Source organism: Lissotriton helveticus, chromosome 4_1, assembly GCF_964261635.1.
Source record: "Lissotriton helveticus chromosome 4_1, aLisHel1.1, whole genome shotgun sequence".
Lineage (NCBI taxonomy): Eukaryota > Metazoa > Chordata > Amphibia > Caudata > Salamandridae > Lissotriton > Lissotriton helveticus.
The window spans coordinates 1,653,620,527-1,653,644,498 of NC_136063.1; the positions used below are offsets into that span (position 1 = coordinate 1,653,620,527).

Below are 23,972 nucleotides of genomic sequence, written 5' to 3' on the forward strand. Positions count from 1 at the left end.
TGTGTGTGTGTTTATAAATATATATATACATTCACTGAAAAAAACCATAGGATTCCGGGACATTATAGTTAGAAATTAGCATTTAAAAAACCTTAGAAATTCTCTGAAAAAAAGTTATAGTTAGTTGTACAAAACCAGAGAAATTCGGCCGTTATAGTTAGTTGTCCTAACTACAACTCGCACCCACAATGCTCTTCTGATGAAGTCATATATTACATCACTCATGACATGGTCAGTGACATCACTGATGACATCTCAAATGACATCACTGATGACATCATCCACTTGAAAATCTGATGCACCTCTTCACAGCCTAAAATAACATTCAGTACACCCACTCTAAAATACAGACTGCCATTCTCCAAAGCATACATACACCAATACCAGTTACTACATACCCACTCACTGATTCATATTTCTATACACACATCAACACCCTCATCCATACTGCCATTCATAAATGCAGTCACACTTCAATACAGCTACTATCATATATACTCAGACACCCATACAGACACTAACCCACCACCACTCCCCCATTGAGTTATTCACACAGCTAGTTAGTAATGCAATCACACTCCCATTTACTCCCCTACAGTTATACACACACCACCTCACTTATTCATATAGATAGGCCCTAAACTAAAAACTCCATTACGAAAGGACACGGTAAAATCAACTATTATAAAGAAGGTGGAAATTACATCAAATAAGGCTAAAATAACACCAGCAGTAAATACCACTACTGCACAAATCCCTCTCGTTAAAAATAATCCAGCAATTATCCACGCTCCCACCGCCCCAATGAAGAAGCCCCAAAACTCACAGTCTTCTCAAATAAACTCACTTATGGAATCCGCCAGAATGGGGAATAAAAAGACCCTTCCCGTGATGAAAAAGGACGGATCTAAACCAACAAGAGCCCAACGCGAAAGAAATGTGGACTTACCTCCAGCCGCTTCTAAAAACGTCATCATTCTAACAGGGGTCCTACCTTTACCGTCAGGATCCCTTGAAAATTACACCAGTCTAAAGAACAAAGTCATTTATTGGCTATGTAAAAACAGGCCATTGCCACCTCATATAAATGGCGACATCATCTCGGTGCGACGAACAAACTCGGTTGGAGTACGCCCAAAGGACATTGAGGGTGATATTGTCATTATCACCTTTAAAGACCCTAGAGTTATTTCGCACATCAGCGACTAGTTCTCTGGCTACAATAGGAGGTCGATTACACCTAAAGTTGTGAGATACTTCTATCCTGAAGCCTTAATGCCCCGTAAAATATTTCATCCTAAACCTGGCTATGATATCTACCCTTTCTCCCAGCATCAAAGACCATCCTACAACCCCAATCCCTTCAGGCCAGGACCCATGGAAAACAGATTTTATCCTCCTTTCCTACATGGCGCTGCCGGATACGGTCATTGCCCGCCACCAACAACATCCCTTGTCACAACCATTATGCACCACTATCTGGCTTGGACGACATTGAATGACTCCTTGCCCCGGATGATAATTACGAGAAGGGGAATGTAACTGGCACCACTTTTAATGTTGTACCCCCTAGTTGTATTGTTCTGGGTACTAAGTTGGCTGATAAAGGGTCAGTAAGCAGAATAGCTTCTTCGGATTCCTCAACTATTTTACCATATGTAAATCAGTTAAATAACACAGCGTCTTCTTATAACCATCTTGAGAGTCCAGTCATACCCCCCGAAATTCAGATCCTTAGTTGGAATGTGGCTGGTATTGCCACTAAAATAGCTTTACCACCCTGGCTTGATGTGGTTAGCCCTTTCTCAGTTCTATGCTTGCAGGAGACGTGGGTGCAAACCCCGGTACATCTTTTGGGCTTTCAAACTTTTCATTCACCGGCGTCAGAAAGTAAGCAAGGAAGAAATAGGGGGGGGTTGTGTATATATGTAAATGTAGTTGGGGGTTTGAGGGTTCGAAAACATCTCCTAAGTGAGTATTATCAAATAATTGCCATTCAAATGGGAACCTGTTAATAATTAATATCTATAACAATATGTCATTTCAGTGTTTGGAGATAGCATTAAACGAATTGTCCAACACTGTGGAGTCTATCAAAGAGCAGTGCGGAGGCGAATGGGCTATTGCTTTTATGGGTGATTTAAATTGTTATCCCTGTCAACATGCCTCAAGGGGACTATGTGAGTTTTCTACCACCCCTGATAATAATGAAACTGATGACACCCCAAACCATTTTACGCATTCTAAAACAGGGGAGGTACTAAATAATTTTTTAGTACATCTCAATTTAGCCTTTGCAAATGATTTATGTTCCCCACCTAAACCCTTTAAACCTTCCTTTCATGGAAGAGGTACAAATTCTACCATTGATTTTGTACTTTTCTCCAAAATATACGCCTCCCTGATATCCTCTTGGGATACACTTGACCACTTATATGGTGACCATTATCCCTTAGCTCTTTCCATCCTTCTACCATCTTCCATTAATTGTCAATACTCTGATCCCATAATGTATGAGCAACCGATTACATTAGGGGTGACAAATGGCTATACCCTAAAATGGGAAAAAGTTGACCCCGCAAGCCTCCTTAAGAACCTCTTGCAGAGGAGGTGGGACGAGGTGCACGTTTGTCTGTCCCCGATTGAACACCCCCAAAAAATCCTTAAAGCGTTTTTAAAAATACAAGAAAGCCTAAAAAAGCTACTTACTCGCCAGTTCAAGCCAGGCCACTTTACTCCGAAAGGTTGGTTTGATAAAGAATGTACGCGAGCTTTAAAAATTCTAAAGAAAGCCTTACAATCTACATCAAAGTCATTATTGGAGATTCGTCAGGCTAGAGCTCGGTACCGCCTTGCCATAAAGAGTAGGAAAAAATCTTTGAAAGCGGAAGTCTGGCAGGCTCTGCTGTCAACCAGTCAAAGCCGCGATTCTTCAGCTTTTTGGAAACTTGTTAAAACCCCACTACCGTGGGTCAAAATGCCCGAAAGGAGGTTAGATCTGGCAATCGACGGAGATACTTGGGCTGCATATTTTCAACAGCTGTACAGCAAACCTAGTCCTTCTGACTCATCTTCAGCAGTTCCTACTCCTTCTCTTAACAGTACCACAACGGGCCGGAGAGAGGGATCTCCTAATATTGTATTCCTATGCGAGGAGGTTACCCTCGCCATTAGAGAGAGCCCTTCTGGCAAGGCCCCCGGCCCAGACGCCATCCCGGTGGATGTCTTTAAGGCCGAAATAGATTTTTGGGCCCCCTTATTAACTTCTGCCTTGAATTGCGCTAATGCTTATGGTCAAATTCCAACTTGGGCAGAGGCCATTGTGGTACCCATATATAAAAAAGGAGTTAGGCATGTACCTTCATGCTACCGTCCTATCTCCTTGCTCGATGCGTTAATGAAAGTTGCGGGCCGTATAATCCTAAAACGCATCCAAAGCTGGACAGAGGAGGCGGAGGTACTTTCTAGATTCCAATACGGCTTTCGAACTGGTAGGGGCACGGTCGAACAGAGTTTGAATTTATACTTTTTAATGTCCAAATACGTGGAGGCTAAAAATGGTAGCCTCTTCGTAACATTTATAGATTTGAGCTCTGCGTTCGACTGTGTCGACCATGACCAGTTATGGAGTGTTCTTAAACAACTGGGGTTGAACTTATCCATCCTTAACTTTATCATGGACTTGTATAGAGATGCGGGGGCCAGGGTGCGATACAGACAGAGAGGGGAATGTTCTCCTAGATTCACCATTGCTAGAGGTGTGAGGCAGGGGTGCATACTAGCGCCCCTGCTCTTCTCTCTTTACATAAACACTGTTGGTGACCATATGCGGAGGACTGAATGTGATTACCCTAAGGGGGAGGGTCACGCTGTCCCAATCTTGTTATATGCCGATGATGCGGCTATATTGTCCCAAACAAGATTGGGGCTGCAAAGGGCTGTTACGAAATTTACGCACTTTATGCAAAGAAAGGGTCTGAAAGTAAAATATCGGTAAGACCTTCTCCCTGGCTTGTAGTAAGGGTACCAAGAAAATCCGATGCCCGATATTTATCGATGGACAAAAAATAGATACTGTAGAACACTTCCCTTATTTGGGTATCCATTTCCATAGAAAGGTGACTTGGCAGTCCGCTGTAAAAGCCAGGACCCTTGCCTTTACTAGAGCGACTGGGGCCTTGAGAGACTTTGCTAGCAAAATCGGGGGGAGACCTGTCAAGCAGCTTATTACCATCTATAAAGCAAAATGTGTAGCAACGGCTATCTATGGGGCTGGCATCTGGGGAATTGACACAATAACATCCATCCAGAAAGTTGAAAACCAGTTCCTAAGGTATTTGCTAGGGATGCCGAAGTCAACATCTACTTACATGATCCATATAGAACTGGGGCTTCCGTTTATTTCTGATGTAATTAAGATTGAGCCTTTTCTCTTATGGCATAAGATCTGGACCACCACTGAGACAGCTTTTAATCGAGAAATAATCGTTGACACCCAAAAATTAGATGGGGTTAATCGCATAAAATGGTTGTCTTATGTTAAAAGGTTTTGCTTCGAAATTGGTCACCCAGAGTATTTCACTGACCCTCTGAGCTTGGAGCATATTACTCGGAAAGCTTTGAGAAAGCTCCTAATGGATTATTTAGCGGCTAAAAGATGGACTATTCAAAAATCTCATAAAACTGTCTTGGATTTTCAAAGGATTACCTTGTCCCAGGGTCTACAATTATACCTTTTTTCTGACATTACTTGCTTCTCAAGAATGCTTCTCTCTAGACTCAGACTGGGCTCCTTTTTTCGGCTCATTACTTTCCCCTCCTGCAATGACTGGTCTCGGAACTTGCCCCCCTGCCCATGCGACGACACTTCATCTCAATCCAATATCCATTTTATATTGTTTTGTAAATATTACTTAGTCCCTAGAAAATCCCTACTGAGACCATTATTGAAGACCTGGGGTCTGCGGTCTTGTAAAGATGCTTTCGACCGATTACAACAACTGGAGAATAGGGATGTGATACACACTATGGGAAAATTCTTGAAATTGCTGCTAAAATTCAGAAACTCGTTAAGTTAGGAAATTGTCACGATGGCATATATGGATTTGAGTGATTATATATCGTTCCTTTTTTCATTTGTTCCTATGGAAATTGTAACCCCTTTGTTCCTTGAAACTCATGTGTCTTATTATGGATTTGTATTCGCTTTTTAAATTTTTTTTAAAAATTGATTAAATGTAATGTACGCTTTTATGATATCCTTGTGATAATCGAATAAAGCTTATTTTGATTTGATTTGACATATAGATACTAACACATACTTGCTCTCTTCTGCAATCACTGACACAAGCACAAACTCATCCATACAGCTACTCTCAGAATCACACACACTCACATATATTCATTTATATACTCTAACACTCACATATACTACCTTTCACATATGTAGTTACTGACACGTGTACCACTGAGACATCCATTCACTCACCAACACAGCTATACACACACTCACCCACCCATATAGCCCCTCACAGATACACTCTTGAACCCATACACCCAGTGAATCACCCACTCACACATCCATACAGGGAGTTACACACACACACCACCCACCCACACAGACTGAGATACCCATTTATGTACTCAGATAACAAATCAAAAAGCCATATAGATACTCATATAGCTAATCACCAACCCAAGCAGCCACTTACACACCAACTGACAGACTAATACAGAAATTCATACAGATTAGTCAGTCGCCCATGTATTAGTAAGACACGTTTATTCACTCACTTATACAGTCAGTCATTCACATATTAAATCATTCATTCAGACACTCATATACCCATTCATTCTTCAATATACCTTGGCATATATATGTATAAAACAATTTCAAACTCTTTAAAAACACTCAGTCACTGGTTGATGTAATCAGTGATGTCATTTGAGATGCCATCCGTGATATCATCAGTGACGTCACTGACCTTGTCATGAGTGATGTAATATGTGACGTCATCAGCAGTGCATTGCAGGGGTACGAGTTATACAACATTTCTCTGGTTCTGTAAGAGTGAAATGTCCAACTAACTATAACGTCCCTGAAACCTATGTTTTTTTTAGTGAATATACATATATATATATACATATTTGTATATCGAAAGGTGCCATCCAGACTCGTATTCAAAAGTTAGACGTCCACGCTCAGAGTCTTGTTGCAGAAAATCTTTATTTTGTCGCTATAATGCGTTTTGGCTTCAACTAAGCCCTGGTCATCTGTGTGTATATATAAAAATACATAAATATGTATATCTATCTATATATTTCTATATCTATCTCTCTCTCTTTCTCTCTCTCTCATTCATATATATATATATATATATATATATATATATATATATATTCACTGAAAAAACCATAGGTTTCATGAGTGTTATAGTTAGCTGGACATTTCACTCGTACAAAACCATAGACATTCCTCCGTTATAGTTAGTTGTGCTAACTATAACTCACGCGCCCACAAAGCACTGCTGATGATGTCACATATTACATCATTCATGACATGGTCAGTGACATCACTGATGACGTCTCAAATGACATCACTGATGACATCATCCAAATTAAATATCTATTATATATATATATACCAATTTGTATTGAAGATTGAGTGGATATATAACTGTCTGGATGGAGGATTTAGTAGCTGTCTGACTGTTTAAGTGAGTAATTAAAGGTGTCTCACTAAATATATGGGTTAGTAACTAAACTATGTGAATGTGTGTATCACTGTCTCTGTTGTTGTATAACCTGCTGCATTAATTGGTCACTAACCACATGAGTGTCTATATTAGTTATTGATTCGTTGGCTGAGTATTTGTAAGGGAGACTGAGTGTATCTGTGGTTGGGTGGGGGAGTTGTAACTTTTTTTTTATACATTTTATTAGGTAAGTGAAAGGGTTACACAGAATCATGCCTACAACCAGTCGTCTGGCCGGCAGCGCTTAAAGACAGTACGTGCCATCAGCATCAAAAATAGCAATCAATACTTGTTAACACAGCAAGCCGCCTACAACCGCTCAGGGAACCGCGTCTTAACGTATAAGCATTAGACAAACGTACGTGTGCATGATAAAACCCATACAATAAAAGGAAAGAATTGTGGTGAACACAGAAGCTCCTTGGCAATCTCAAATCTAGGAAGTTATAATCAGCAAGGAATAATTAGCGCATCTTAACACAGTGACCCCATCATACGATATATTCAGACATACTTAAAACTACCATGGAAAAATGAGAAGAGGAGCGCCCGGGATCCCCGACAATACGAAACATCCCACCGGGGTATAACATAACTCAGATGCCATCAATTAGTGCACTGCATGCAGGAAATGGCATCTAATGCGCCCAATGACATGGCAAGAGCGTGCATTCACCTAAGCATTAGCACTCGGTCGGTCGTCTGCTTCAACACGGGATAGTAGGTAAGCCTGCGAATGGCGCCCATATATCTCTGGGCCGAGAACTGCTAGGTAGAAGTTCAGCATAAAGGGCGGATTGCTCCTGGCAGTGAGTCATGTCTGCAAGCCAATCTTTAAATTTCGGTGCTCTGCCCCTACACCACTTGCAGGCTATGCGTCGTTTGGCCATCAACAAAGCAAGTGCTATGAATCTGCGATGCGCTATTGGGACCTGTTTGACATAGCCCAGTAGTGCGATTAAGGGTGTGGCCTCAATGTGTGCATCAGTTATCTGGTCAAGGGCTGTGAAGGGGAGTTGTAACTTTATGCATAGATGTGTGAGTGGTTGATTGTCTAGGCATATGGGTTTAGGAGTGTTTATGGAAATAGTGTTTGGGTGTCTGAGTGTGTTTATTTGTGTGTTGGTAAGTGAATATATGTGTCAGTGGTACATCTCCAATAAAGTAGAAAAATAAAAGGCATTGTATATGAGAGTTGGTGTATATAAATAAGTATACGTAAGAGTCAGTGATTGTGAGAGTAACTGTATGAATTAGTGTATAATTGTAATAGGGAATTTTTAACATAGTAACTATGATTTATGTGTATGTATAAATCAGGTGTTGTGTGTAGAACTGTGTAGGTGAGTAAATGTAAGTGTGATTGATTCTTTTCATGAGTGAGTAGCATCACTGCATAACCGACTAGGATGACTGCTGATGTGTCAATGTCTATATAGGTGTATGAGTACATTTGATAGTGTTACCATTGATTAGTGACTGCATGTATAAGTGATTCTGTGGGTAAATGGACAGTTGTGTGTGTAAACTTAGGAATCAGTGAGTGCGTATGTCGTAACTGGTATGTGTGTGTCAATGCTTTCAAATATGTTACTCTATTTTACAGTGAGTGATCAAAGGTTATACTAGTGTGTGATGAGGTGTATCAGATTGTCACGTGGATGATGTCATTAGTGATGTCATTTGAGATGTCATCAGTGATGTCACTGACCATGTCATGAATGTGACATCATCAGCAGTGCATTGCGGGCGCGCGAGTTATAGTTAGCACAACTAACTATAACTGAGGAAATTCTATGGTTTTGTACGAGTGAAATGTCCAGCTAACTATAACACTCATGAAACCTAAGGCTTTTTCAGTGATTTTCAAAGGTTTTTTAAATGCTAATTGCTAACTATAACGTCTCTGAAACTTATGGGGTTTTTTTTCAGTGAATTTCAAAGGTTTTTAAAATGCTAATTTCGAACTATAACGTCTCTGAAACCTATGGTTTTTTCAGTGAATAGCAAAGGTTTTTTTAAAGCAGCAGCAGAGCTGCTTTAGAGCCAGAGAACCAGGTCAGCAGAGCCGTTGTAGAGCCAGAAACCCAGGTCAGCAGAGCTGCTGTAGAGACAGAGAACCAGGTCAGCAGAGCTGCTCTAGAACCAGAGAACCAGGTCAGCAGAGCTGCTCTAGAACGAGAGAACCAGGTCAGCAGAGCTGCTGTAGAGCCAGAGAAACCAGGTCAGTAAAGCTGCTTTAGAGCCAGAGAACCAGGTCAGCAGAGCTGCTTTAGAGGGAGAGAGACAGGTCAGCAGAGCTGCTTTAGAGCCAAGGGACCAGGTCAGCAGAGCTGCTCTAGAGCCAGATAACCAGGGCAGCAGAACTGCTTTAGAGCCATGGAACCGGGTCAGCAGAGCTGCTTTAGAGACAGAGAACCAGGTCAGCAGAGCTGCTCTAGAGCCTAAGAACTAGGTCAGCAGAGCTGCTCTAGAGCCTGAGAAGCTGTAGAGCCAGAGAAACCAGGTGAGCAGAGCTGCTGTAGAGCCAGAGACACCAGGTCAGCAGAGCTGCTTTAGAGGGAGAGAACCAAGTCAGCAGAGCTGCTTTTGAGCCATAGAACCAAGTCAGCAGAGCTGCTTTTGAGCCATAGAACCAGGTCAGCAGAGCTGCTTTGGAGCCAGAGAACCAGGTCAGCCGAGCTGCTCTAGAGCCAGGGAACCAGGTCAGCAGATCTGCTGTAGAGGGAGAGAACCAGGTCAGCAGAGCTGCTTTAGAAGGAGAGAACCAGGTCAGCAGAGCTGCTCTAGAGCCATAGAAACATGTCAGCAGAACTGCTTAAGAGCCATAGAACCGGATCAGCAGAGCTGCTCTAGAGGCAGAGAACCAGGTAAGCAGAGCTGCTTTAGAGGGAGAGAACCAGGTTAACAGAGCTGCTTTTGAGCCAAGGGACCAGGTCAGCAGAGCTGCTCCAGAGCCAGAGAACCAGGTCAGCAGAAATGCGTTAAAGCCATAGAACCTGGTCAGCAGAGCTGCTTTAGAGCCAGAGAACCAGGCCAGCAGAGCTTTTGAAGAACCAGAGAACCAGGTCAGCAGAACTGCTTTAGACCCTTAGAACCGGGTCGGCAGAGCTGCTTTAGAGCCATGGAACCAGGTCAGCCGAGCTTCTTTAGAGGGAGAGAACCAAGTCCGCAGAGCTGCTTTAGAGCCATAGAACGAGGTCAGCAGAACTGCTTTAGAGCCATAGAACGAGGTCAGCAGAGCTGCTTTAGAGCCAGAGAACCAGGTCAGCCGAGCTGCTCTAGAGCCTAAGAACCAGTTCAGCGGAGCTGCTCTAGAGCCAGAGAACCAGGTCACCAGATCGGCTGTAGAGCCAGAGAAACCAGGTCAGTAGAGCTGCTTTAGAGGGCGAGAACCAGGTCAGCAGAGCTGCTCTGGAAGGAGAGAACCAGGTCAGCAGAGCTGCTCGAGAACCAGAGAACCATTTCAGCAGAACTACTTTAGAGCCATAGAACCAGGTCAGCAGAGCTGTTTTAGAGCCAGAGAACCAGGTCAGCAGAGCTGCTGTAGAGCCAGAGAAACCAGGTCAGCAGAGCTGTTTTAGAGGGAGAGAACCAGATCAGCAGAGCTGCTTTAGAGCCAGAGAACCAGTCTAGCAGAGCTGCTTTAGGGCCAGAGAACCAGGTCAGCAGAGCTGTTTTAGAGCCAGAGAACCAGGTCAGCCGAGCTGCTCTAGAGCCTAAGAACCAGGTCAGCAGAGCTGCTTTAGAGCCAGAGAGCCAGGTCAGCAGATCTGCTGTCGGGCCAGAGAAACCAGGTCAGTAGAGCTGCTTTAGAGGGAGAGAACCAGGTCAGCAGAGCTGCTCTAGAGGGACAGAACCAGGTCAGAAGAGCTGCTTTAGAGGGAGAGAGCCAGGTCAGCAGAGCTGCTTTAGAGTCAAGGGACCAGGTCAGCAGAGCTGCTCTAGAGGCAGAGAACCAGGTCAGCAGAGCTGCTCTAGAACCAGAGAACCAGGTCAGCAGAGCTGCTTTAGAGCCATAGAACCAGGTCAGCAGAGCTGCTTTAGAGCCTGAGAACCAGGTCAGCAGAGCAGCTCTAGAGCCAGAAATCCAGGTCATCAGAGCTGCCGTAGAGCCAGAAAAACCAGGTCAGCAGAGCTGCTTTAGAGGGAGAGAACCATGTCAGCAGAGCTGCTTTAGAGCCAGAGAACCAGGTCAGCAGAGCTGCTTTAGAGTCAGAGAACCGGGTCAGCAGAGCTGCTCTAGAGCCTAAGAACCGGGTCAGCAGAGCTGATTTAGAGCCAGAAAACCAGGTCAGCAGAGCTGCTGTAGAGCCAGAGAAACCAGGTCAGTAGAGCTGCTTTAGTGCAAGAGAACCAGGTCAGCAGAGCTGCTTTAGAGGGAGAGAACCAGGTCTGCTGAGCTGCTTTAGAGCCAAGGGACCAGGTCAGCATAGCTGCTCTAGAGCCAGCGAACCAAGTCAGCAGAACTGCTTTAAAGCCATAGAACCGGGTCGGCAGAGCTGCTCTAGAGCCAGAGAACCAGGTCAGCAGAGCTGTTGTAGAGCCAGAGAACCAGGTCAGCAGAGCTGTTGTAGAGCCAGAGAACCAGGTCAGCAGAGCTGCTCTAGAGCCAGAGAACCAGGTCAGCAGAGCTGCTGTAGAGCCAGAGAACCAGGTCAGCAGAGCTGCTCCCGCTAGAGCCAGAGAACCAAGTCATCAGAGCTGCTTTATAATATAATAATAATAATCCACATTTGTAAACCGCACAATCAGCGGGTGAGGGTCTCTAGGCGCTGGGGGCCGTCGGGAAGATTAAGCAAGCTATTGCCCAGAGTCACATGGTGCTGGGCTAATCTGCCGCCGGTGCCTCGGATCGAACCGTGATCCCCAGATTCCGGAGTCAGTCACCCTAGCCACTGCGCCACACCTCTTCTCTTTAGAGCCATAGAACCAGGACAGCAGAGCTGCTTTAGAGCCAGAGAACCAGGTCAGCAGAGCTGCTTTAGAGCCTAAGAACCAGGTCAGCAGAGCTGCTCTAGAGCCAGAGAACCAGGTCAGCAGAGCTGCTGTAGAGCTAGAGAAACCAGGACAGTAGAGCTGTTGTACAGCCAGAGAACCAGGTCGGTAGAGCTGCTCTAGAGCCTAAGAACTAGGTCAGCAGAGCTGCTTTAGAGCCAGAGAACCAGGCCTGCAGAGTTGCTTTAGAGCCAGAGAACCAGGTCAGCAGAGCTGCTCTAGCCAGAGAAACCAGGTCAGCAGAGCTGCTTTAGAGCCATAGAACCAGGTCAGCAGAGCTGCTCTAGCTGATACTGACTGACTGACTGTCACTGACTGTCACTAACTGACTGACACTTATGGACTGACACTGACTGACTGACTGACACTGATTGACTGACACTGACTGATTGACACTAACTGACTGACACTAACTGACTACTCTACTACTCACTCTCCACTACTCTCTCTACTACTCACTCTCTACTACTCACTCTCTACTTGTCTACTACTATCTACTATCTCTCTACTGCTCACTTTCTACTACTCTCTACTATTCACTTTCTACTACTCACTCTCTACTACTCTCTCTCTACTACTCTCTACTATTCACCCTCTACTAAGCACCCTCTACTACTCACTCTCTACTACTACTCTATACTACTCACTCTATACTACTCACTTTACTACTCTCTACCACTCGCTCTCTCCTACTCGCTCTCTCCTACTCGCTCTCTAATTCTCTACTACTCTACTATACTACTCACTCTCTAATTCTCTACTATACTATTCTACTACTCACTCTCTATATATATAATCTGCATATCTATATAAATACAAATAGAAATGCATGCATACATAAATATATACATATATGCATACATATGCATGTTATGTACATGAAAGTTTGAAAAACACTAATAAAATCAAAGCTAAAAAGCCACCTATTTACAAACAGAATTGCTTTATCTTAAACGAGGGCGAGACCTATTGCATTTTCATTGCTTGTTTACTTTGGTTCCATCAAGAGGGTATTCAGATGTGTCACACATTTGCCATCAATTCTGAATGTTAGCACTCTAGTTGCTCATTAGGTCACTGTAGTAAAGCTACTACTCACCAAGGAAGTCTGCTGCTGGTATTCAAAGTGCATGTTTCAGTCTGCATGTTAGGATTTTTTAATGAAATAGAAGAGGATTTGAGAAGTCAAAATGTGCCCTCATTTTTCTTTCTGTAGCACTAATCATAATTTCTATGGCAAAATGAAGCCATAAGCATGGGAGCTGTCTTAGATAAAAGTAGCCCTGAAACTAGACAAAATAACAGGTGGCTTCAACCAGTGCAAGGATTCCGCAAATGCTACTTGTAGAGCGTGCAAATTTGTAACCATTGCAACCCACTATCGAACTTCTTTTAGCACCAGAGACACAGCTATTTCAGGAAGTTTCAATTGTAAAACGGAGTTTGCCCTATACGTCCTGACATGCACCTGTGGCCTAAACTACATTGGTAGCACAAAGCTGCAGGTGTATGTTAGGATTTTGCAGCATCTTCGTGCAATTTTGCACAGCGACCTTGCCTACCCTGTAGCACGCCATTTTAATAGAACCTACAATAATGATGTAACATGCTTAAAATATTTTGTGGTGGGGTCAGTTCCGAAATCCCGACGAGGGGTAAATCGGGAACATCAGTTGAGACAACTTGAAACCAAAATGATTTTGGAATTTGACACCAAATGGTCAAACGGGTTGAATAATTCAGAGGATATGTATAATTTTCTTTAATGCCTCTATTTACCCGTTGTATTAAAATGTACTCATCCATTGTATGAATTTACAACCATCCAGCATGTGTATCTTTTATGAAACACATAAAGTTGTGTTTACTCTTCTGTCTTAATAAGTAGGTTACCTATTATTAAGCATAATATCATATGGGTTTTAATGCCTTAAGAAAGCATTCGAATAACTCTATGCCTTTTTTATGAAGACAAGTCATTTTATCACCTCTTTGCACTATTTATCCGACATGATGTATTTTAGGAATGTTATTTATATGATTTTAAAAATACTACCCAGAAATGTTTTTTTATTGTTAGGAATCTTTATACATTTATTTAATCATACGGATAGCACTTTAATTCAAATGTTTGCGCTTTTTGCACAGTTTTGCACAGTAATTTGATTGCTGCTTTGTTTCAATGTTTGCACTATAGTGGGTCCTCCATACTACAGCATTCTGTAAAAATGTAAATCATGTAATTGTATTTTAAATATCAGTTCAGCTTATTCACTTTTTAGCGGCTCTTTTATAGGATTTATCCAATGACTATAATAGGACAATTCTGGCCCCCCATATACAATGTCTAGGTAAAAGAAAGAGAAAGAAATATAATCTTGATTGTATATATTTTAGAAACCAGTGTATTTATACAGACAGAAATATTACAAAAGCCTGTACCATTATGTTAATATGCTGCTAAGTGTAAATAACAATCAAATGTATTTTAAAGTTCTATAATTGCATTTGTGAGCATTTAAGAAATTGATATTTATCTGTTATTTATTGATGAAAACGATGTGGTGCTCAGCAGAATGAAAGTATGTCTTCACTTTTTATGGTCATGTGACCAAAAACGTGATGGAGGTGGGTGTGCACTTTAAGCATTTATAAACAATCATTTTGGCTGTGACCCGTATGTGAACAAGGGCTCTCGAGCCCGAAACGCGTCATACGCTGAAATACTGGTCTAAATAAACCATCTCGCCAGATTCCACGTTTGCTGAATATATAGATAAATATATATATATATACTTGCTCCTTGAAACACCAGCGTGGTGCACTCGCAGACGGGTGCTTTTAAATGCGGGGGTGTGCTCCCGCATACTCAATTACTCCAAATTTGCCTTCTCATGCCACGGTCCAGTGTAAAGAAGAAAAGCACTCCTGGGGGTCGTTTCTGTTATTTATTTCCACAGAAAACTTGCACAACCAACATGGTTGGTTGTGCAAGTTTTCCGTGGAAATAAATAAATATATATATATATGTGTGTGTGTATTCACCTACATACCAGTATATATTGCAAGTATGGTTGTGCTGAACTTCATCCATAGGGTGTAAGTATCTGCTTTTGTAACTGTGCCTTTCTTGGTGCTCTTGTTTGCCCTTAACTTGGTCCGTGCCTATGCCTTTCTTTTTGCTTTCATGTCTGGGCGTCTACGTTCAATAGTCCCAGAGGGTTACCTTCTCTCTAGTAGAGTGGTCTCTATCAAACGTTGTTCTTCTTATTGCAATGCTTTAATTCAGTTTTGATAGGATCTCGCTCTTCATCATGGATGTGCTCTGAGATTCCCTTTTCTCTGTTTTTCAAAGGGTAGAGTTAGCTCACATACTAGTTTCCACGACAAGGAGCTAGAGCTCTAAATCAGTGGGTATGGGCTGTGGTCCTTGGTCCTTTAGCCATTTCCAGTCATGGGTTGAATACCTTTGGCAGGGCTACATAGTATTCTTGTTTCTATGAAGTGTTTTCTCCAACACTTACTTATCCCTCTGCTGTGGGTATTGTTTTCCACGTGCTACTCACAGTCTTGCAGACTTCATCTCCCTACGGGCTACCCACAGTCCTTCTAGTGGAGCATCTTCTTTGCCTCACCTATATTCTTAAGACAGCCTGGTTACTTTATCTCATTACAGCCCTGCTAGTCTTATTCAGTTATTTTTCGTAAGTTCAGTTAGCAGACCTTCCTTTAGGGATGGTGTTGCTTGGGTATTCAATTCTAAGATCAGGAATCTGCGTCAAGCAGTGTCTATCAGATGAATAAGTTACTTACTTTCTGCAGTGCCTTATCTGGTAGAGACAGGATCTAGCTGCAGATTCCTTAACGACCCACCCATCCCCCTCGCTCTGTGAACGGCTTGTCCTGTTACCTAAAAGATCCCTTTCTTGGCATTCTGATGCCTTTCTGTAGTACTTCGTAATTGTTTGACACAAAGATGTCTCTTATTTGGCACACTATTTCTATTGGCAGTTTCTATAAGTCGCTCCGCATTGTTGTTGCGAAAAATAGTCACAGAAGAAACTGGTGTCAGTGGAGGGCTTAAATGGACTCCATTGACTTAACATCTGGAGGACGACGATGCCCCGGAGTCGCTCAATGCCCTTCACCGGTGTTCAGAGGTACTGCTGTAAAAAAAATGTCATGTCCAATCTGGCACCTAGGGAGAATTCTCATATAAGAAATCTGCGGCTAGATCCTGTCTCTACTAGATAAAGCGCAATTTCTGCTTCCGCAATTCATGAAGCAATAACCCACCGCATTGCGAATTCGCAAACATAAATTCGCAGAATCAATGTGGACCCTCCTTAGTGAATCTGTAATAGCGATTTTCCACTAATTCTGCGAATTAATTTGCAAATTCACAAATAAGTCGCAAATACAATTCATCAAACATCGCAAATTGCGGGAAAAAACGAAATCGCTAAATGCGAGTCGCAATTTAAGGTGAAGTCAAACCAGGTGGTAACCATGAAGTTCAATTGGGAACAAAAAAAATAAATACAAACAGGAACAATGGGCGGAGCAAAACAAACACACTTAAGGAGACACAGTTGTAGCATGAGTACATTCACAATGCCAGGTCTATACATTGTGGCAAGGCACTGAGGCTCCAGCGTGCAGCCAGGAACGAACGCAGGATTTAGGAGCGCATCTTCTGGCTGCGGATAACACTCCTGGGCCAGACTGAAGAGGAGATATACTCCAAATACAGGCTAAATGGGGCATTGATTCACAACCTCTTCAGAGACCTTGACCCCCTGATGCAGCACCCAACAAGGAGAACCAATGCCGTGCCCACCCATGTCCAGGTCCTGTGCCGCCTGCACCTCCTGGCCTCCGGAAGCTTCCAGGGGATAGTTGCATATGCAGGGGGGATCTCCTAGAGCACACTGTCACGCTGCCTACGGTGTTTCCTGGACGCCATGCTGACCCAGATACACCACTACATAACCTTCCCAACCACCCAACAGGACTTAAATCAAACAAAGCTTGCCTACTACAACATCGCGCAATTTCCCCATGTAATTGGATGCATTGACTGTACCCACATCCACATCTGCCCACCCGCTGAGACAGAGTACATGTACCGGAACCGCAAGTCCTACCACTCACTGAACATCCACATGGTCTGCAATGCAAAGACAATCATCACTGACATAGTGGCCTAATACCCGGGGAGCACGCATGATTCCTTTATCTTCCGGCACAGTGGCATACACACCCGCTTGGCCAGGGGTGACTTTGGCGAAGGACATCTCCTAGGTAAGTACACATGCCCACATACAGTACGTCGAGACCATGTAGCTGCACATAACAGGCACTGACCCTCTGCTCCTTTCCTTCAGGTGACAGCGCCTACGGCCTCCGTGAGTACCTCCTCAACCCATACCTCATCCCTGCCACACCACAGGAACGGCGTTACAATGCTGCACACATTTGCACTAGAAATTGCGTTGAACGGACATTTGGGCTGTTAGAAAGCGCTGATTCCGCATCCTACATAAGACTGGTGGGGCCCTCAAATACCAGCCTGAGGTCTGCTGCCTCATCGTGGCAGTGTGTGCAATACTCCACAATATTGCTACCAAGCGGAGGATACCTGTAGAGATCTCTGGCAGTGAGTCGGAGGGGGACAACTGCCCACCTGCACATGTGCATCATGCACGCGGGGAGAATCCTGCAGAAAGATCCTGCAGAAGGACACAGGCGCCGCAACAACATCACAATGAACTATTTCTAGTGCACCCATACCCCTCACACAACACTGCACTCATGCATGCCAAATGAAATAACGACATGAGTCGGATTCACGTTTGAAATAAATTCTTATTATTTTTTGGACAAAAATATTTCTTTAACTTTCTTTTTCACAATACATGAAAACTGTATTTCCTCATACAGCCCCATGATAGCGAAGCAGGCATGCTTGTCATATCAGCATGGCACTGCTGCTAGAGTACATGCAATCACTGGCGCCTCCGGCCGTACGCACCCAGTCGCCTCTCCACATCCTCATCGCCAGTATTGGCCCGTGATGCTGCACTGGGCCTGGTGCTGCGGCGGCGTTCGGTTACCACCGGCACGGACAGGCTGCTCAGACTGGATATGCCCTCACTGGCATCATCCCCCCCCCCTTGCATGGCCATGGCCACACGCCTTCTGATTCTGGACAGCGGTTGTGACCTGTTCCAACGCCCTAGCAACATCCTGGCAGCATTGCACCATCTGAATTTGCATCGCCAGGGACCGGCGTGAAAGTTGGGAGGTCGCATTACCGATCAGGTGGTTTGATCTGGTATATGCTGACAGCCGGGTCAGCAGCTGGCGGTGGCGGGTGATGTCCTGCTGTGACACCATGATTTGGCTGTTCTCCCTGACTGCAGCCGTCAACACCTGCACACTTTCCGTGAGCTGACTCACATTGCGCGCAGTCTTATAAAACTGCAGCTACATGGCTGCCATGTGCCGTGCCTGCTTTTGGTGGACAGCTAGCATCCGGCATTCTATACCCAGCCCTGGATCTTGGACATGTTGCCCCCTGCCAGCGCGTGTTGCCAAGTTGCGCTGCTGCCTCATCAGGCCGCTGGACTGCGACCGCACAGTGGCTGTGCGCCGTGTCTGCCTCCTGGGTGGTGGTGTGGCCTGTACCACTGCCATGGGTGTCACATGGGGTGGTTACTGTCCTCCTGTGGCTGCAGGGGTGGCCCTGTCCGCATGGGGAGGTGGTGGTACTGGTGCTGGTGGTTGTGATGGTCCAGGTCGTGGGGCAGGATGGCTCTCTCCCTCGGTGTCCTCCGTGTTCTCCTCAATTTGGAGTGCCTCGCTGTCTGTGCTGGGTTATTCTGCAGCACCTGTGATGTAAATGGGTGCATGATTAATGATATGTATCTGGCACATGGGATGTTGCAACATGCATGCAGGCTTGCATTCCCTGATTGGCTTTATGGATATGTTTCACTTGACAGGTCTGGCTGTGTGTGGCTATCAGGGAACTATTGTCACATTACAGGTCCCACAATGCAATATGGCGTTTCTGATGTGCATGGCCTGCATTACTGGGGTTATCAAATATCTAGCTCTGGGGGCATGGGCATTGTTAGGGGACGGGGTCGCAGTTGCATGGCTCTTACATTGGGATTGTTGTGTGGGTCGGGAGGTGTCCAGCCTAGTGACCCCCACGCAGGCTGCTGTGTTTATGATATCCTCCACAAGGTCCTCAAGTGGAGTGTTGGCCGCAACTGTGGGCTCTCCTCCTCCCGTGGCACGTTGCTCCCCCAGCCTCTCTTCTATGCGTTCTTTTGCACGGCCTCTGAGGTCATACCACCCCTTCTTTAGCTCATCAATTGAGCACTGGGTCACTCCCACAGAGTTCACCTTCGCCCTGATGCGCTGCCAAATGCGCCTCTTGTCTGCTTCAGGCACCTTCCTGGATTCCTTCCCAAAGAGGCGATCATGGTCCCTGCTGACTCCCTGGATCAGGAACTCCAGCTCCTGTTCTGAAAATTTTATTTTTCGCTTCCTGCCAGTTGCACTGGCTCCTGCTGGATCCTGGGACATTCTGGAGTTTGATGTATGTCCTGTAGTGGGGCTGCAGGGTGTGTCTGATGGAGCTCACTGCTGTGCCTCTTCCTCTCTCCAGCTCTATGTTCAGAATGAGTGGGGGGAACTGGCTATTTCCTGGTTGTGATGTCATCATTGTGCTCAAAATACGACTTCGTGTTTTTGCGATCTCGCAATTTGCGAGATTGCGATTTCGGTAATTGCGAAATCGCAATTTTGGGTAGGAAGAAAGGAGATTCTGCGATTTTAGGAAATTCGCATTTGGCGATTGCGGCCAATTGCGAATCGCATTTTTTTATCGCAATTTTTGATGCATCCCATTCTGCGAATTCTTATTTGCGATTCGGCATTTTTCGCAAATTAGAATTTGCAGAATGGGTGCTTGATGCATCTGGGAGTTATTCTTTAAAGTCTCCACATAGTAATGAAGCTGATGCTTAAATAGAAGTCTCTCAATGTGGTTTAAACTTCCTGGACACAGGCCCATCTTGGAGGACAGTGGACATTCTTAAGTTTCCACCAATAGCCCATAAATTGTCCTTGTTGTTCAATATGATCTCATGGCCTGCACCTGCACGTAATTTGGAGATCATTGTAGTAGTATTCAGATGAATTGAGGACCTAATAAAATACCTTTGGTTTTAGACTCATTGAATTTGAGCCCAGTAGCACAGTTCGGTTATAGACAACCTTGTCTGATACAACAATGAAGCATGTGATTTGCATTAGACTGCTAATGCTTCCTCCACCTCGTAGTTTGCTTAATACAGGAACCATGAAAATATTTAATATCAAAGACAACAGCTGAGTGCCCAGGAGCACCTCGCTCGCCACTGATAGCATTTGAAAAGCTCTGTTGCCTTATTTTCTGTTCCATTTTTGTCTGAGAGAAACAGAACAGGCACAGATCAGTCTCATTCACTCGCACAACTTAGTTCAAGCACTCGAAGAGGGATCTTCAATAGAACTAAATACCCTCAATAGAAGTATCAGAATAATAGACCTTCATGTGCTGCACCATTTAAGTTCTACAGCACAGTGGGTCAGTGTGCTCTCCTGTGCATTGAGGCAGAAGTAAGATTGTCTCTGTGGCAATTCACCTTCTTCCAAAAAATCCTGAAATATGTCCACCACCATATGTTGGGACCATCTGAAGTTGGTGAGGATTAGTAGTCTACACACAACCTTTAAGTGGAATCTGTGGGGATATTTAGATATGTGCATGTTTGTACGTCTGATTGTTAAGAAATGCCACAAAACCTGGGAAGGAGTTTATTGCACTTGGGTTTTTGCTTATGTACAGTGATTCTGGATTTGGAAAGGAGCTCTGGGTGACACATGATACATGAATTGTGTGCGGGTGGAAGAGTAAAATGCACATGGTGTAGTGTCACAACGAATGCCGATGTGTTCTAGCAATTACGCCTACAATGGGGAGGTGCGTTGGGGACATATCAGCAAAAACGACTGGGTGAAAACACCGATTGTTGCAGCAATTACTTTAAGCACCAGGCAGCAGTAGAATACCCGGATAGGCACAATTGAAAGCTTCACAAGCATCCGTGAGCAGGTTCTTATGTGAGGCTTGGTTTCTTGTTCACGGAGTTAAGCTGTCCACTGAGTTCACATTGTGGCGCTCTCCGGGAGTTGTAGTCAACCGTCATACCGCTTACGTCCTTTCTCTCGATCTCACGCATCATTAAGAAATAATATTTCCAGTCACTTCCTGAAAGAAAAATTCAATTTTTAGTGATTTACAACATTGTTAACTCAAGTTAGCTAGTAAGAAATTTAATATGACAGTTTTTAGTATTGTGTTTACGTGCTTTAACACAGAGATGTGTTCTTGTGTGCAAGCAAGAGCGAGCCTGCTGAAGTAACAAGGCGGGGTGAATAAAACCTGCGAATGCATGGCGGTAGATGAGGAGTTGTGGAAGACCGACAGTGTTCATGGCTCTGCAAAAGAAATGTTAAATGTGCTTTTATAAAAGATCTATGGAAGACAGGAAAGATGGAAGGCCAGTTATTTTCAGGTTGGAAAGAAGATAGACTAGGAAAACTTCGATATGAGGCACGGTAGACTGTTAATACTGTTTTCTTGTTTGATTTTACAGATGAAATTATTAAATCTTTACATCAAAAGGGCGCAAACGGGTTCCGGAGCAGTTGACCCTGCATCAGACCATTCGGGACAGAGCTAGTGATTCTGGACACCATTACCTCTCTTCTTTCAAAAAAGGGCCGGCCCTCCATCAAAGAGAGCAAACTTACAACATCTTTCCAGACAATATTTTTTAATTTTTTGTTTCATTTTTTACTTCTTTTAAATTAACAGAGGGCTACACAGCCTGCATGTGACTGTTGCAGTAGAGATGTTCAAATGAAGAACAAACAGTATTAATATCCACTGATCAAAATAAATATATATATAAATATATTTATCAACTTCTGCGATCTTTTGCATTTTCCCATTAACAAGCTCCAGTGTTATTTTTTAAAAGAAAATCAAGGGGAATGCGAAAAAATAAAGATCTAACCAAAACAATACTTTTTTTTGCTTTTGTGCAGTTGAAGATTATCCCCCTATTGCTGCTGTTTTATTTGCATTGTTTTTATCTACTAAGCCTCCTGCCCCCTACCTGGAATGAAACGTGATGTGAAACCAGGCAGAACTAGTCGGTGCTGCCTGTGGACCATTCACTGTGTTGTAGGTACATCATCTTATTATACTTTGTATGGGATACTCCGTAGTTGGGGAGTCGGACCAGCGAGGTGAAGCTGGATTGGTCCAGTTCTGTTCATCTGATCTTGTGCACTAGCCTGTCTGTTTATCTCCCACACTGCACTACTTTGCAAAGGGTTCCAGCGCCATCTTCTCCACGTTAAACAAAAGTGGATCTGTGCCCTTGGTGCATCCCGGTGTGGATAGCAGTGGACGTTTGACGGGCAGGTTGCTTGTCTGGCATCAGTGAGAAGGAAGGGATTTCCTAATGGATAAAAACAACATTTGTCACCACCCCTTCTTCAAGCAGGGTGCCTCAGAGTGGACTCCAGTGCATAAGCATGCTCAGTACGTATTTCTTTAAGAGATTCAATGCTCTTTACAGAAACTAAGTAGTTTGAAAACAGGTTGACGGAACCCACAGGAGTTGGAAAAATGCAAGCCCTCGACTGTGATCTGTAGGAAATATTCCGTAGTAAACGCTATAGGTGGGTTGTCCGACATGAGGATTCCAGGTACCAGAGATCTGCTACAGTGCATTTTTTCGTATGTCCTGTGTGTGTTGACAAGTTTGAGAACGCTGCACCAAATTGCTGGCATAGCTTCTCGTACATTGTCATCGAAATACGGTAGAATAAAGTGTTTTCCTTTGCATATACATATATAAATATATTTTTAATTTGTTTCTTGTGAATAATGCAATTTTGTATTTATGGGAGAACATGCAACTAATAAGCACTCAAGCGGAATGTTGTCACTGAATGGTGATAGAATCTTAGTTGATTTGAGGCAGGTAGAGTGTGAGAGTTGTAGAGGGAAATAGTAGACTTTACAGGCACAAGCACCTGTTGAGAGAAGATGTGTTGCGAGAGAGATTCAGGCAGTGCCAAAGCTGAAATTCTCTCTAGCACCTCGGTACTGAGTGATCACTGTCAAAGACCTGTAGAAATGTCAAATTTCATTCTTGTTCATTCAAAGTTCATGTACTTAGCACATATCCAAAAATTGTAAATGAGTAAAAAATACACAATATGCTAACATATAATTGCGGATTTTTGTTTGGTTCATTTGAGGCAATGTGGTTATAGTTATTTAACATTGCATAGCGTGGTCATTTCACAGCTGTGTGAAGTGGAGTCTAGCTGAGAAAGTGAGATTGTGAGTCAGGGAAGCACTTTGCTGTAACGAATGTGATCTGGCGTTAGTGAAAATTTTGTACAAATGTATGCAACAACTAAAGTATGTCATTTGTCATGGGCTCTTCAATTTGTTTTTAGCAGCTGCATCAGAAAGTAGTGTTTCCCATGTCTGTTTTCATCATTGTAATTTTCAAACTGTTGCCATTGTTTAATTATGTTTTGTATTTATAGTTCTCGCTTACCATTGTGCATATACTGGCAATAAAAATGTACATAACGTTACTTGACATATGTAAATTCATTTAACTCCTGTGTTCATTTCACCACTTTTATTTCAGTTATTGAGAATAGTCGTTTCTAATCCTTTCAGTATAAAGATCTTTGAATTTACCCTTAATGCATTTGGACAAATGATGTCTAAAGGCTAATTGTAAGCAGTCAACACCTGTGCCAAAATACATTCTCCCAATTGCTTTGTACAGGATTTTTATTTTTTCAAGTATAGCTGTCATAAAGAGGTCAGTGTGTCGAAGTGATTGCATTTATTTTCTCTTGTCAAAATGGGGACTAAATAGGACATTACCACTACTGACCTTTTAATGGTGGAAAGCAAATCCCGGGGCAACACTGATTCAAGTATCAGGAAATAAACATTGTATTTGCATATCTTATGAGAAATCCATTCTCACTCTTGGAATTTTTCCTGAAACCAGCAAAGGTCGCCCCAAAAATTCAGATTTCTGTTAAACATTCTCC

The 23,972-nt window shown here is 43.5% G+C and overlaps 1 protein-coding gene across 26 annotated transcripts in view; it reads left to right on the plus strand.

The window, feature by feature from the left end:
• Positions 1 to 23,498, plus strand: part of CLASP2 (cytoplasmic linker associated protein 2) — a 2,039,150-nt gene extending 2,015,652 nt beyond the window's left edge. For all 26 annotated transcript variants that reach the window (XM_078688301.1, XM_078688302.1, XM_078688307.1 and 23 more), the window contains one exon: positions 21,470 to 23,498. In XM_078688301.1, coding sequence (XP_078544427.1) covers positions 21,470 to 21,556 — 87 coding nt within the window. In that variant the 3' untranslated portion in view covers positions 21,557 to 23,498. The remainder of the gene's footprint in view (positions 1 to 21,469) is intronic.
• The last annotated feature ends 474 nt before the right edge of the window (positions 23,499 to 23,972 follow it).